Genomic DNA, 15,447 nt, shown 5'->3' on the forward strand with positions numbered 1-15,447 from the left:
ATTGTTATGGTAATGGCATGGTATGCACAATTTACCACGAAAGAAGATTTATCCCCACTGCTTCCGAGTCTGTCTGAGGTGTTGCTCTTACATACCAAAGGCATGAAGGTTGGCATTCATCTGATCAACCTTAGCCAACCTTAGCCAATCAACTCTCTCACTAATTAGGTGGTTGATACTAATTAAAGTGATTGATACTTGTCACAGATAGCCAAGAATGATCAGGTAGCCAAAAATACTTTATCAACATCAAAATAATTAAATACATTTTAAAAAAGTCCATGAATACATAAATATACATAAATTATAAGCATTATAATATTGTTGATGCTCAGTGTAAATATATTTTAAATACATTTTGTTCCAAAATATATCAATATAGATGGATATATAATCATTTCAAATATACTGTATATACAATACATTAGCTCAACAAGGTAAAATATTGTGGATACAAGTTTTTTTGTTGGTAGTATACACACATTTCCATATGTGTATATCAGTTCAGACACTTTAATGGATATATATCATGATTCGTTTATAGTATATACACTGTATGTGGTTCAGTGGTAAACATATCTACCAGCTTCCTGATTTCTCCCATTGTTAACTGTTTTTGAAAATATTTTTCCTGTGTGTATCAATTGATAAAACAGCATCTGTGGTAAAAAACACAGAGAGTTAATTCCATGCATAGACTCCACCCATTAATCTGTCAGACTGATGACTTCTTTGTGGTGAATAAAAAAGTGCATGCACTGTACATACAGTACAGTATCAGTAGTTTATTTTTTTTACTGTATTCATGTCACTGTTCAGCTGACATAAAGGTTTAACATCATGTGAACAGCCTATTGTCAGCAGATATGACTGCGGTGAAATAATATTTTCAAAATGATCTACAGAGGGTACAAAACCCAGTATGACATCTAGAGCCGAAGGACTGATCTATCAATACAATTCTGCAAAGTCTTGGATGTCTGCTTCTAGACGATACTGCCTTCTGATTGCTATTGTTGTGTTCCAGCATGAAATGATATTTTACTCCTGGAGCTTTGAGTATGGGCCTGAAAATGAAGGTGTTTTCTTAGCATTGTCTAAATTTTCCACTTACCTAATAGATTCTTTCATTATAACCACTGAGGTTGCAAAGAACTTGATCTTCTGAATGTGTGGCACCAACGTTCTCCTATTTAAATACACTAAAATATTCCAGTGCTTGTGTGTGAATGTTCTACATATAATTAGTAAAAATATTTGAAGTATTTACTTTGCTGGAAGTTCCGTGCTTAGATGTGACAGTGAAGGATTACTGTGGCCTGAGAAGCCTATGATATGTATATGAGTTTAATTGTGATCAGAGACATGTTAATTAGTAAACAAATGACCAAAATTATTGTTAACATAAGGTGCTACTATTATGAAATTAATCCGTCTAAGTCAAATCTATCTAAATATCTAAATAAATGTCCATAAAATATATATTAATGTTGATATTGTTATAGAAATGTACAGTATGTTTATTGCAAAATTATTTAATGCTATAAATGCACAAAATAAGCATACAGCATTTTTACCTATAGCTCTACTACTGTATTTTTCTAATAGAATTGCACACTGGTGGTCTTTCACAAAGATTTTGCTTTCTCCCAGTTGGTGAATTATTAAGTGAATTATTTATAAGGTTATTATGCTAAGACTACTCTCAGACTGAAACTTTTACTGTAACATTACATTATTCATTTTCTGAAAATACGTCCCATTTCCACTTGTTTAGTGTTTAAAGTCTTTGTTTTAACTGCTGTTGATGTAATACAGTACTTGCAGTCTAGTAAAAATGTGGCAGCAGTTTTTCTACACAATAATTTGTTTAGAAATAAAATTTTAATTAAATTAAAGGTTTACTTATAATTTGAACACTATGGCACAATTTCACTTCTGAATATCTAAACACTATACAATTTGCTTTTAATTTGTAACATTTATTATTTAGGTTTACAGGTGCATACCACATGCCTCAGTCAGATTTATGTTTATCACTTTTCATCAAATATTTATCAAGGCCATAGTTTTCTACACATGATTTATTTTTGTTTATCTTTTCATGATCATACAGTGGGTACTCTCTGTTCTTTAATAAGTATTGAAGCCTCTATAGATACAGTTTACAGGCATCATATGTTCAGTTCCATAATCTGATTAAGCTTTTCTTGAAGGTATGATTTAAAATAAGTTTTTGTGTCATGTAAAATTCATCTGTCAGGACCTCCGACTAAAATGTTTTTTGAGGGATGACACTTCTCAGAGCACAACATCCGCATTCATAATATCCGTGCTTCGGTTTAGAAAATCTGGTCCAGACGGAAAAGTACCAGTGACATGGTGGTCCACCAACACCACTAGCTTGCCCTGCTTATAACCTTTTTACTCCACAGACCATAGACTATTGATGTGACCAGATCAGGCTACATTGGGGTAAAATATTGTACCTAGAGAAATAGTGCTGATGAATCTAAAAATCTTTTTTCACCATTAATAGCAGGATGCTAAATAAAAAATGATGTACATTGTAGCATTTCAGTGCTACAGTTAAACAGCAGTTTTTTCTTTTGATATGAGAATGCTCCCTCCTTCCATTTGGTACCTCTATGTCAATCTATATTAAAATGTAAACTACTAATTACTGTATATTAAATACAGGCAAAGCATAAGCCACTTCTTCACTTGGGACATTCCATCAATCAGATACAGTAATTTGAAAACAATGAACTCACTAAGTCAACTAGGATGTGACAAGTAATTTCTGAAATGCTGAAATTATGAAATTTTAATTTTGATGGATTTATTAATATTTCTGTAATTACAGGTTGTACTGTATTAATATTGCCTGTGAGGGGAAGGCAACCACTTTTAGAGACAGCTGGATTACAGGCAGTGTTACTGTAGTATTTTTAAAGAAGGTGAGTAGGTTGTGTTAATAGGCGAGATACTTAAAAGTCAAAGGTAGAGCACAGGGTCACAGTCATAAATAAAGTCATAAAAAGCAATCAACATACATATACATTAACATACATACTGTACTGTATACTGTATGTGTGTTTCCCCCTTTATCTAGACTGCAAGTAACTGGCTGTGTGCTGCTAGTCTTGTGCCATTCTGATGCAGGAACAACTGCCTTACAACTAAACAGACTGCCTGGCTAAATTCCAAGCAGTGCATAGCAGGTTGCCACAGAAACACTTTAGGTAGAAGCTGCTAAAATTCCTCGAGGGAAATATTTTTTTATATATAGAAGAGAGATACAGAAAGAAGATCAGAGTATTGCAGGAGCTGTCAGCATTGGAATTCAAGGAGAGGAAAGTGTCAGTGTCTCAGCCAGCCTCCATCACCTTGCTGATTATGCAGCACTTGTTTGACTGTATTTATTTAGGCTGAGAATAAAACTAACAAACACTTCTCAAATGATTTTTCGTGTCCGGGCATTTTCATTCTACAAAAGGGTATTTCTTTTGAACGTTTATTAAAGAAACTGGGGAGAAATGCAAGATTAAAAGATAACAGAATGATACTATTTAATGCTTTGCAGCATCCACAGAATGCTATGTTTTTATGGATGTTCTGGCAAGAACAGATTATTACTTTTGTTTGGAACTAATTTTCTGTCTGTAGTGCTGCCTAAATGTAGCAGTAACTTAAACAGCAGCAACACAAACTGCAGGCTTGAATCCCTTGACACAACTTCTGTGTTTGATACACGTATTTTATTTAAGAGCAAGGTTTGTAAGATGTATGTGGTGGTGTCAGTGGTCAGCTCTAAGAAGCTCACTGCAGAAGATCATAGGGAGAAAAAGCATCTCTTCATGTGAAGACAAAAGACTGACAGGCTCTGTTCTGTTTACTAAACTCAGCTTGTGATTTAATGCAGTATTATATATTTAAAATGTTTACTTTCTTAAATAATTTTACAATAAGCTGAAATAGACTATGGAATGCTTATAATGTAAATACAAAGAGAAATTCTATGCAGACTTCAATGATTATTGGCATGGCATGTGATTATTTATTCCTGGAAATATACAGAAGTGATGAAGTATTACTAATCTATAACCTTTTATTTGCAGGGACCAAATAGTTAATTACCTTAGAAGAGATATATCATTGTTAAAAACTGTAATTAATATTATTTTTGTTAATATGGATAGGTTTTGGGGAAGGACGGTATCAAGACATACCTTTTTGACTACATGTATGTGTGTTAGACAGAACAATACACAGCAACAAGTTAACAATTCCAATTCCATGTGGTGAGGAGGGGGTCTGTGATACCACAAACCAGTAATGAATTAAGTAATCTAAAGTCTTACATATTGTAATTCCCATATGGGATGATTTTTTAGCAACATTCTTTTAATATTTTTATAATACTTTGATTTTCATACTTTGTATTTTGAATGTAGTAGGCTATGTTAGGTTCAGACACACTGTAATCCTGTTAAAACAATACACATACACAATACTGTATATAATTTACAACACATTTCAAAAGAGCTTAAATTTGTGCATCCAAGGATTATTTGCTTTAATGTTTTGAAAATATTCAGAATAAAAGGAATGTCAAACTGTCACTGAACTTTTTTATAAGCTGTGAATCTCATTACTCACAAAAAGAAACGAATCTTTTTGAAAAACAAAATTATGACACCATACGGTAAAAAATCCCAACAGTCTTGTTGAGCACACAGACAAAGGGTTAATAAGGGTCAACACAGCCCATACACTTTGAGTGAAAGTGATTACAAATATAGTGTGTTGCTTATTGGACCCTGCCTTGACCTATTTGTCTGTTGAAAGAAGAAAAGTACAGTACATACTGTAGCAACAGACCAGAAATACTGCTACCTAGAAAGAGACAACTCAACAAAGAAATTAATTGCACATGTGTAGGATGGCACAGCCAGCATCTAATACAATCAAAAACCTTGCACATTCAAGGCTGTTAAATCTAATTCAACCCCAGCATATTAATTTATCTTTTTCTGTCTGCCTTGTGCTTGACTGATGCAGTCATTCTTATTTCTCTAGGGCTTGAGAGGGAGAGTTGTGCTAAACTTTCCTGTTTGCCTCAGGATTTATGAAGATCATTTATCAGTACAACAAATAGTTCCTTCTTGCCTGACAGGTTATACAAATACCTGATACCACTCTGTGAGTGGCTGCTGTTTTTTTATTGACCAAATAATACTTACCCTAATGAACATTAGGGTAAGTAATACAAGAGGTGAATGCAATTTTTATAATACAACAGAATAATGCTGTGTAAAAATACAAGCATCAGTTTTCTTTATACAGTAGTAGCACTTGCAAGCACCACCCTGATATTTTAGCATAGAGAAGAATGGATTTAATCGTCTTTATTGATTGTCCGCAGGCAGCAATTGTCAGACAGGCAACCATACCATAGACACAAAGAACAGACATGTAAACACTGGCTCCAGATTGTTCACACAATGGTGTCTGTCTGATACCTTTTAAATCATACAGCAAATGTTTTCTTCTAACTGCCTTAAATGAACCACATACAGTAGGTGACCATTTCAACCTTGCATAGTATGCCCTATAATTATAACAACACTTACAATAGTAGTAAGTGTTCTTCTTATTACTTTATCCTTGGGCAAATTATGTCAAACTACACAAGTAACTACTATATTTTTATAACTGCAATAGTCTTAGAAAACAAAGAATTATTTCTAAAAATTAGTTTTGTTGTATCCATTTGCATTTTTCATGGCTGATAAAGTGAATCTCCTGTTACTTTGCCAAAGCCCCTGTGACCTCTCACTTTGATTTGTTCAAAATGTGTGTACCAGGCTTGCAGGCCGAAATTTTACTTAAACCATACTGTACATACTGTACCCCTTCCAATCTATTCACCTGGTATATGCATTTCAGCTACGGCTTTTGTCTAGCAGGTCTGAGACTTTTAAAAATGTGCTTAGCAGATGAAGGGATGCATAAACCTTACTTCCAGTCTGTAAATAACCTAATGCAGCACTTAAGTGGTTTGAGAATAGACTCCTTATGTGGGGATATGGTGTTTCCATTTGAATTGCAGAACCATTGGCAGTAATGTCACAATGAAAACAAGCAGCTGCGGAATTATTTATTTACATATTTCTAAATCATTAAAAATGAATGAGCTCCACAGATAATGCTACCATCTTTGCTGAAAGTAGTTTAGTAAATATAAGAAAAAGTGGAATAGGAGAGGGAATTGCTTCTTTCAGCTAACTTATTGTATTAATATAACTTTAGTTATGTACTGTAGTTAAGATTAATACAACACTAGTAGTTAAGATTTATACAATACTTATTGTTGTAGTAATCTTAAAATTGTGATCTATTCTGTATTGCATTACTGATGCAAATCAACATTAGATTAAACAAAAAAACACAAATGGTCAAAACATGACAGTCAGAATTTCAAGCAATGCAGATGAGGAAGATACAACTTTCCAGCCAGAGCAGTGGCTGGACAAGCTCACAATAGCTGGTTGTCTCCTATCGCTTCATCTAGTCAGAATGGTTTTTGCAGGCTTGTATTTAGCATTTGATTTGTATTTAGGCTAAGGAGCAAACACAGAAAACATAAATGTTTTAGATTCCTGTAAGACTTAAAACTAGGATTCAAATGATAACTATACCATAAGTACTTAAGACAGAATTTAAAAAAAAGAATTGTACTATACTATTCATCTACAAAACTCACTGTTAAAAAATCACTGAGTATTGTATTTCTTTTTATTAACTGTGTTTCTAATCACTGTAAACAGAATTATTCTTTTTATTTCTGTTTGGTCACTGGGATTTAAACGTTGTCAAAGAGCTATCGACAATTTTTAATTGCTTGCTTTTGTATCATCAAACCTTAACTGTCACGAAGGCGTTCTTTCAGGACCCTATGCAGACGAAACTATCCGGGGATGAGTGGGGAAAACACGGGGGAAAAAGCATGCGGGAGTCAGGAATGAAAACAGGGGGCGTGTCCATGGTGTGCTGGTGTTCGGGGAAGGTGTGGCCGAGGCAAACAATCCAGAAGAAAGTCCAAGGGGGAATCCAAGCGGAGGCAAAAGTCCAAAACCGGGCAGTCCATCCCAGACAAACAAGATTTAAAAACGGGAACCGGGTCGGAACCAGCACTGGAACAGGAACTAAAACCTTGACGGGACCAGGCGCTTACAGGTCCCGGACTCACTTGGTATGGAAACCAGAGCAGAGCCCGGAATAGCGTGAGCACCTGGCTTTTAAGGAGAACTGAAAAGAGGGTTGGAACAGGGAGCAGGTGCGGTGGATGAGTAGAAAACAAGGAAGGGCTGGAGCGTCCTTAAGAGGAGGGGTTTACAAAAGTGACATTAACAGTGTGTGAATGTTACAGTATATCATTATTTAAGGATTATTTGAAAATAAATATTAGATTCGTATAAAACAACATGATCCTTCCCTATCCATCTCTGTAAAAAAACATCACAATACTAATGTCATAATATGATACCATGACCAGATGGTACTTACAGATTGATAAAAATCAGTCATGATAAACCATATCTAAAGGCATTACCGGAGAACAAAATGACCAGCTGGTTGTTTTATTAGTCAGCGTGTTAAGTAATGTCCAGTATTTCTTTGTTTTTTCTCTTTTTCATACCAGTCAGATGTTATGAAGCATTTTTTCTTGATTCTTGGTTCAGACCTAACTCCCTGTCCACCTTCTACTATTCCAGATATTTCTCAGTTTTAAATTTGTCATATACAGTATATTTGCAAACTACAGTAGATGCTACACAGGGGTGTGGTGGTTAGTGCTGTCCTGGACTCCTTGATATTGCTGCCACACTTTTTGAGCAAGGTGATCTAACCAGATAACTCCAGCAGAATAGATCATTGTAAACTGCCTAAGAAATTATAAATAAATTAAAAACAAACTACACTTGGGGATTTTCAAAAGATAATGTTACTCTGTAGAACATGGGGCATGATATAGTAATTTTACTTGTTGTGATAGGAAAACTATTATTTATGTAGCAGCTTCAGTAATGAGAGATTTGTTTTAAACCAAAACTGTTAATAAACAGTTTGATAATGATTTAAGAATGTTACAGAATGAAATCATGAATACTTTGCAGTTTTTGCTCACATTTAAGTCCATAAAGTCTTCATTTTGAGAAGTTTTAAGTAATATTCACTAAACTATTCAATAAATGTTCACTTTTAAAAAATTAAGAATGCATAATTTTGAACTCAACTCAAAAATAGAACACCATTTGAAGGGGGTGAATGCTTTTGCAAGGCACTGTACATTTAAATAAGGAATACATGATATTTGTAATAACCAAATACACATTTCAGTATTATTGTTGATATTTAAAATTTATATTTCCTTTCATGGTGACATAAAATGATTTGACAAGAATAATGATTACAATAATAGATTCTGGTATAGCTGCCTTATAAAATGAAATGTTTAATCAAATAAACTTAATGTTCATTCTGACTTTAAAAAACAAAATGCCCTATTCAATTTGAAGCTTTCATTGTCTACTCTTATATTTGCATGATTATGTATACAGCAAGAAGCCATAATGTAATAAGAATCAGTATACATAAAGATAATTCATCACTATAGTAACATCAAGGCAAAATCCGTATTATTTCAGAAATACTGTGTTTGTCAAGGTTGCTGTTTAGAAAAACATATTAACTGTGTAATGGTGACTGTGTATAAAACAAGATATTTTCAGTGCTTTTCAACTACAGGTATTGAATTATCTGAAAAAATATTTTAAACACTTATCTGTTAAGTGTGGAGATGGTGGACTCGTACAAGTACCTGGGAGTGCACATCGACGATAGACTGGAATGGTCTAAGAACATCGAGGCCATCTATAAGAAGGGACAGAGCCGACTCTACTTCTTGAGGAGGCTCAGGTCCTTCAATGTGTGTAGTAAGATGCTACACATGTTCTATCAGTCGGTGGTAGCGAGTGCCATTTTCTACGCAGTGGTGTGCTGGGGCTCTGGGATTAGAGCAGTAGATTCCAAAAGGCTGAACAAGCTCATCAGGAGAGCAAGCTCTGTCATTGGGTCTGACCTGGACTCCTTGGAGGTAGTGGCTGAGAGGAGAATGATGTCCAAACTAGAGGCCATCATGGACAACTTCTCCCATCCCCTCTATGACAGGCTTGCAGGAATGAAGAGCACGTACAGCAATAGACTGATTCATCCACGGTGCGACAGGGAGCGCTACAGGAGGTCATTCTTGCCGTCTGCCATAAGACTGTACAACGCATCCACCTTGCGTCTTGGCAGAGGCAACATCGACAGTGACCTGTTTCTGGATTAAACGCATCTACACATCTACTGCTATATCTGTTCTCTTTCTTTTTCTTTTTCTTTTTCCCGTTTACAACCACTTTTTGTGCAATATATGCCAGGGACCTGTGCAATACATTTATATTTATATCTATAGTTACATCTATATTTATATTCATATGTGTGATATGAGTGTGATACGATTTTCTGTGTACTGTTCTGTTCTAGTTTGTTCTTGTGCGTCCGGACTGTGAGTAACTCTTGTATTGTATTGTATGTATTGTACTATTATTATATAATTCGTTACACTGTGGCTGTGTTGTGTGTGTTAAGCTGCTGTTGCACTGCAATTTCCCCCACGGGATCAATAAAGTATCTATCTATCTATCTATCTAATATGCAATTTGCAGTATTTAGTCCATGAATGTATGTGAATTTAGGGGAATGCGATAAAATATTAAAATCTTGCATTTTGCGCCTAGGCTATGTTCCAGATGTTATATGATGCGTCACAAATTATCAGCATGTTTAGAGACTGGAGGCGGTAGTTCAAGACGCACTTTGAGAGTAAAGACCTTGAAGATACTGCAGCTAATTACTTGCCTGGTGTTTTTCCTCATGTCTTCTGCATTGCTTAATCTTAATCATTTCATCAGACCTTTAATCCCATGTGTGATTCAAAGTTTTTCACTCCTTATGTTAACCACAGATGATGTCCTAAGACTTGGTTTTTAAGACTGGTCTTGAGACCAAATGTTGAGGTCTTGATCCTCATCTGGTCTTGTTGTGTCAAGTCTCAGTTTCATTTATAACTGTTATATTATCGTATAATGTGATTTTAATTTTAATGTATTAGAATCCTTTTTATTATTTTAATTCCATATACAATTATACATATTAAAACACACAGTGTAATCAGGATTCACTCTGCTGCTCCATGTATTCTAATACTTTAGCTACTAAACTTAGCAAAACTTATTCACTCTTGCCAAAAATTAATTTTCCTCAAGTATAATAGTTAAAAGATACAGTAGCAACTAATAAAGCTAATATTAGAATTTCTAAGAAATAAATGTAGAAAACCTTTCAATAGCAAAAACAGGGTGGTGCACAAGACCATGGGCTCTTCTCTTTTTTCAGGTTTTAATGGCAAAAAAAGTGTGCAATTGCTAATAAATCCATTTTATTTAAAACATTTAATATGTACTGTATAGCATGGTTTATATACTGTACTTAAGTGTTTTTTACGTCTGTGTGTATAAGAAACACATTCTATGTGGCAACAGACAATGAATTTTATATTGTCATTATTTAAAATATGGTTGGTTTGTACATTATCAAAACCTTTTAAAGGTATTTTTTTTACTATTTGTTCTGTATTACTGTATGTCGTTGTTTAAAATTGGTCTTAGTATTGGTCTCAATTTGGATTTCGGTCTTGGACTTAGTCTTGACAGATTTTATATTACTGTACATTAAGATGATTTCTAAACAGATTTATTCAAAAAAGCAATATGTCTGATATAAAGTATGAACATGTAATGAGATGCCAGAAAAATGACAATTTATGAAAACATTTGTTTTGATCTTAGTTGTAGAAGTTTAAAAAAATAGTATGGATGTAATTCCAGCTTAGTACTATCAACTCAAATTTGCAAGATTTAATAATAATTATTGCTTACATTTATAAAGCCCTTTTCTGGACACTCCACTCAAAGCGCTTTACAGGTAATGGGGACTATCCTCCACCACCACCAATGTGATGATGCGACAGCAGCCATAGTGCACCAGAACGCTCACCACACATCAGCTATCAGTGGGGAGGAGAACAAAGGGATGAAGCCAATTTATACTGTAGATGGGGATTATTAGGAGGCCATGACTAAAGTCCAATGGGAAATTTGGCCAGGACACTGGGGTAACATCCCTACTCTTTATGAGAAATGCCCTGGGATTTTTAATGACCATAGAGATTCATGACCTCGGTTTATGTCTCATCCAAAGGATGGTGCCTTTTTACAGTATAGTGTCCCTGTCACCATACTGGGGCATTAAGACCCAACTAGACCACAGGGTAAGCGCCCCTTGCTGGCCCCACTAACACCTCTTCCAGCAGCAACCTTAGTTTTTCCCAGGAGGTTTCCCACCCAGGTACTAGCCAGGCTCACACCTGCTTAACTTCAGTGGGTTGCCAGTTGTGAGTTGCAGGGTGATATGGCTGCTGGATAGCGTATTTAGTAGTAGATTTACCAGTGCAAAAGGTTGTTTTTTTAATTTTGTTGTGTTTACATTCAATAAATAACAACTGTAATAGTTTACTACTCAATTCTGTGTGTGAATAAGAAAAAAATTTACTGTAGAAATACATTTCTAATTTGAACAAGAATTTTCTATAGTACTGTGCTCATGTATTGGCTGCACGTCATCAATAAATGTTTTGACTAAGCAGTGCATTTAACTCTCTCCTCTCAATGGACTTCTGTTGTCAAGACATTTACTAATGTGTTGATGAATGTGTATATTTGTAAATATAGAATATACACAACACACAACAATGCAAGGGCATACAGTATCTATTGTCCACTTTTAGTACTACTATTACACTACTGGTGTATAGATGGTTTTAAGGTCCCCCTATGTAAAATATAACCCTAAGGAAATTATCATGAACATGCTGACAACCATCCTGTGATTTCATTTTATTAAGTTTCACTTCTTTACCTTACAGGTGGTGCTGCCTCCAGTTTTTGTCTGCTTGTCTCTTATTTTTTCCCTAATTTCACCCCCTTTTGTGGAATACCCAAATCTTGAGCTGCAGCCATGGATGTATGGAGCTCTGCAGAAGACATTTTTCAGGTAATCTGATGCTACAAAATTATTTCAAAACTTTGAATAATAACCCCTGAGTCCCCTTGGGTTTTGTGTTTAAAACAAGGGATTTCCATTGCTAAAAGCATACAAATTAAGCAAAGGCTATTAATCATGACTTTCTGACTAAACTGAATGTGCATACTGTTACCCAACTCTGTACTTATACTTATTTCTTATTATTTCAACTAAAGTTTTAGTTGAACTGAAGTGTTTGAGAACAAGAAAGTCTGCCCTTTCTATTTTTTTAAATAATGAACAGTCTAGAAAGAGATCATTTTTGAAAATTTATTGTGAAGTACTGTATCTGGGGTATTCAAATCAATGTGTAGAAAGAACATACTGTATAAATTTGCAATCAAACTGTAATTGTTGCTGTAACAGTATTTTCTGTGATTTTCTCTCCATTCTTTTTTCTCCATTGAGAATTTGAATTTACTTATTAAATGGCCAAAAAACATGAATTGAAAATTTCTTCCATATGAGTTTTAACAATTACATATTGAACGAACAAGGGAGATATTACCTGAAGCAATGGAACTGGTAGTTTCTAAAAATAACAAAAATTAAGGGTCAACATGTTATTATCAATCAATTAAGCCAATGTTTTTTTTATATATATACTGTACAATATTTGTTTTTGTTCCAGTCTGAAAACTTAGTGTTTACCTTTTACGTGACTGTTCCCTTTCTTGTTTTTAATCACTTATGTATCAGCCAACTCAATCTCAGGAAATCTTTCTGGGATATTGGATTTGCAGCACAATATCCTGTACTAGTTTATAACACATCATGGATATTTCTTTTATAAATATACTGACAAACATCTTAACCAGCTGATAAGAGAAAAATCCCCCATTCTTCCCAATGGTACCCACAAGACATGACAAAAGATCAATTACATCAGATGTTCTCTGTAAAAACAGTCTTGCATCTCCACCAACAAAAGCTCTTCAAGCCTCCATCATCAATGGAGTTGTAGGGATGCGAGGAGTCTCTGCGTAGTCCAGTGGTTTAGGATGAGTTTAATTATTACAAAAATGGCCACTTCTGGAGAACACTGAAGGAGATGCACACAAGGTACAGTATATTTCCCACAGTGCCCCGAATTGCAACAGTTTTACAGAGGTTTTTATAGTCCAGCCATGTTATCACCATGAGTCCGCATTCTACTTATAGTCCAGTGGCTATTCTTGGTGATGTTATTCCGCCTTCCAGCTATTTCTGTGTATGGTGTCACATACTATACAGTACAACAGCAGGTATCTGTTCAAAATTATCTGAAGCCAGGTCAGGAGACCAGGTCAATGACCCCAGGCCAGAGCCAGATATCTGCAGTGTGAAGCAGTGTAGTGTCCCACATGAATGATATCAAGACACAGATACTGTATAGTGATTCCAGTCGAGAGAAATGTTATTGTTCCTGGAGGAAATCAGTAAGTGTATAATAAGATATACAGCAGTTTCTGTACACATAGCTTGCAACATGGTACTGTATTTATACCATTGAAAAATATTAAGTAGGACACTGCCACTGCTGAGAATGGATCACATGTTGGTTTTTTTTCACTATTCTCTGAAAGAGCAATGTTTGTTTATTTTTTGGTGTATAAAAAGATACTGTCAAAATGTTATTTAAGATTTATTCAGCTTAAAATTGAAACAAATATTTTAAGTCAACAGGTTTAAAGTATCTCTGTAATAACAGGTACTCGTACTACTATCTAGTATTTGTTTGGCATACATACTGTATACTGTACAAAAATACTGATCTTTGGTTAAATGAACTACAACTTTTATCCACTAGTAAGGATATTTCCCTTCATTCTACCAGGCATTCTACTAAATCTTTTGTGTCTTTGGTATTTCTTAATAAGATATACTGTAGAGCGTCCTAAAAATTTTAGAGATCCGTTTATTGCTTTATTTTCTATAGCGGGAAAACAGGATTGCATTGGCAACTGGAAAACTGAAGTTGACATTAAACCTTACCAATGGTTACATACTGTAGTCATCAGCCACTTAGAGTGCAGAAAAGATAGCTTTTTGTAATTATTGCTTGACCTTCACGAAAGAGGTTCTAAATTAATGGCTCAAAAGAAAAGAACATTCCCAGCAACCTGCAATGACCAGTGTAGGAATTGATCTGTGACTGATGATTAAATACAGTGTCCTCATAGAACTGAATTAATTTATAGTTTGTTTTAAGGGGGTAAACAGCATCAGTTAGTTGGAATAACCCAAACAGGCCAGTTATAAAATATTGGATAAACCTGAAAAATAATTACAAAAAGCAAAACTAAAGCAGAACACCTAACATTTTTTCAGCTGTATTTCACAAGGTTATTCAACTGTAAATACAGAATTTTGTCTTCTTATGTTTAATGTTGTATATTTACCACTGCCTTTAATGTAATATTATATCATTCAGAGCAGGATTGGAAAAATATTTGCTATTACCTTCAAGGAATGTGAAAGGAATTTTGGAAGTGTTAACATCAAGTCACAAATCTGAATGAGTCTGAAAAACGAGGTTTTATGCATTACAAAGAGCACCAAGAGTATTCCACTTTTAAATATACAGTATGCACACATTTACATATACGACCCTAATAACATATTATCATATATGATAATCCTAATAGCAGATTGGTTTATCTCCAGTGGTGACTGTAGTTGCAGCCTATTGCCGCACTGATTCTATTGAACTTTCACAGATACTGTGTCTGTGTGGAGACACAGGGCTTCTCAACCAACATCAGCTGAAGCAACTTTCAACTTTCATTTTGAAGCAAATGTTTCTTCCTATTGTCTTATTTATTCAGGAATTTCTACTAAACCAACATTCTAAGCATTATCCCTTTATTATTAACTTGTCCAAAACATACTTTAACTCAGCTTTGATTAAATATAATGAAAGTACACACACTTACTTTGACAAATTTCATGCCACAGACATGTATTGTTTGCTTTTTGTCATTTTTTGCTAGAGACCTACAGTACAAGTACTGTATAGTAGGTAATAGTGCAGAATGGAACATGAGATTTAGCATTTTCTACAGCATTTTCCAACAAAATAGAGATGGGCTTTAAAAGTCTATAAAGTAGCTGTGTTATGTACTTTTTGAATGAGTTCACCAATTTCCACTTTTTTATATTCCCATTTTAAAGTAAAACAAAACTGTTGTTATATTCAACAAATGTGTATTT

General features: G+C 34.6%; 1 protein-coding gene across 1 annotated transcript in view; it reads left to right on the forward strand.

The window, feature by feature from the left end:
* The window catches only part of LOC148840567 (phospholipid-transporting ATPase ABCA1), a 300,212-nt gene that overhangs the window by 179,462 nt on the left and 105,303 nt on the right, over positions 1–15,447 (forward strand). The window contains exon 29 of the mRNA XM_088932095.1: positions 12,098–12,225. Coding sequence (XP_088788221.1) covers positions 12,098–12,225 — 128 coding nt within the window. The remainder of the gene's footprint in view (positions 1–12,097; positions 12,226–15,447) is intronic.

This window comes from Atractosteus spatula, chromosome 1 (assembly GCF_055471065.1).
Source record: "Atractosteus spatula isolate fAtrSpa1 chromosome 1, fAtrSpa1.hap1, whole genome shotgun sequence".
Classification (NCBI taxonomy): Eukaryota; Metazoa; Chordata; class Actinopteri; order Semionotiformes; family Lepisosteidae; genus Atractosteus; species Atractosteus spatula.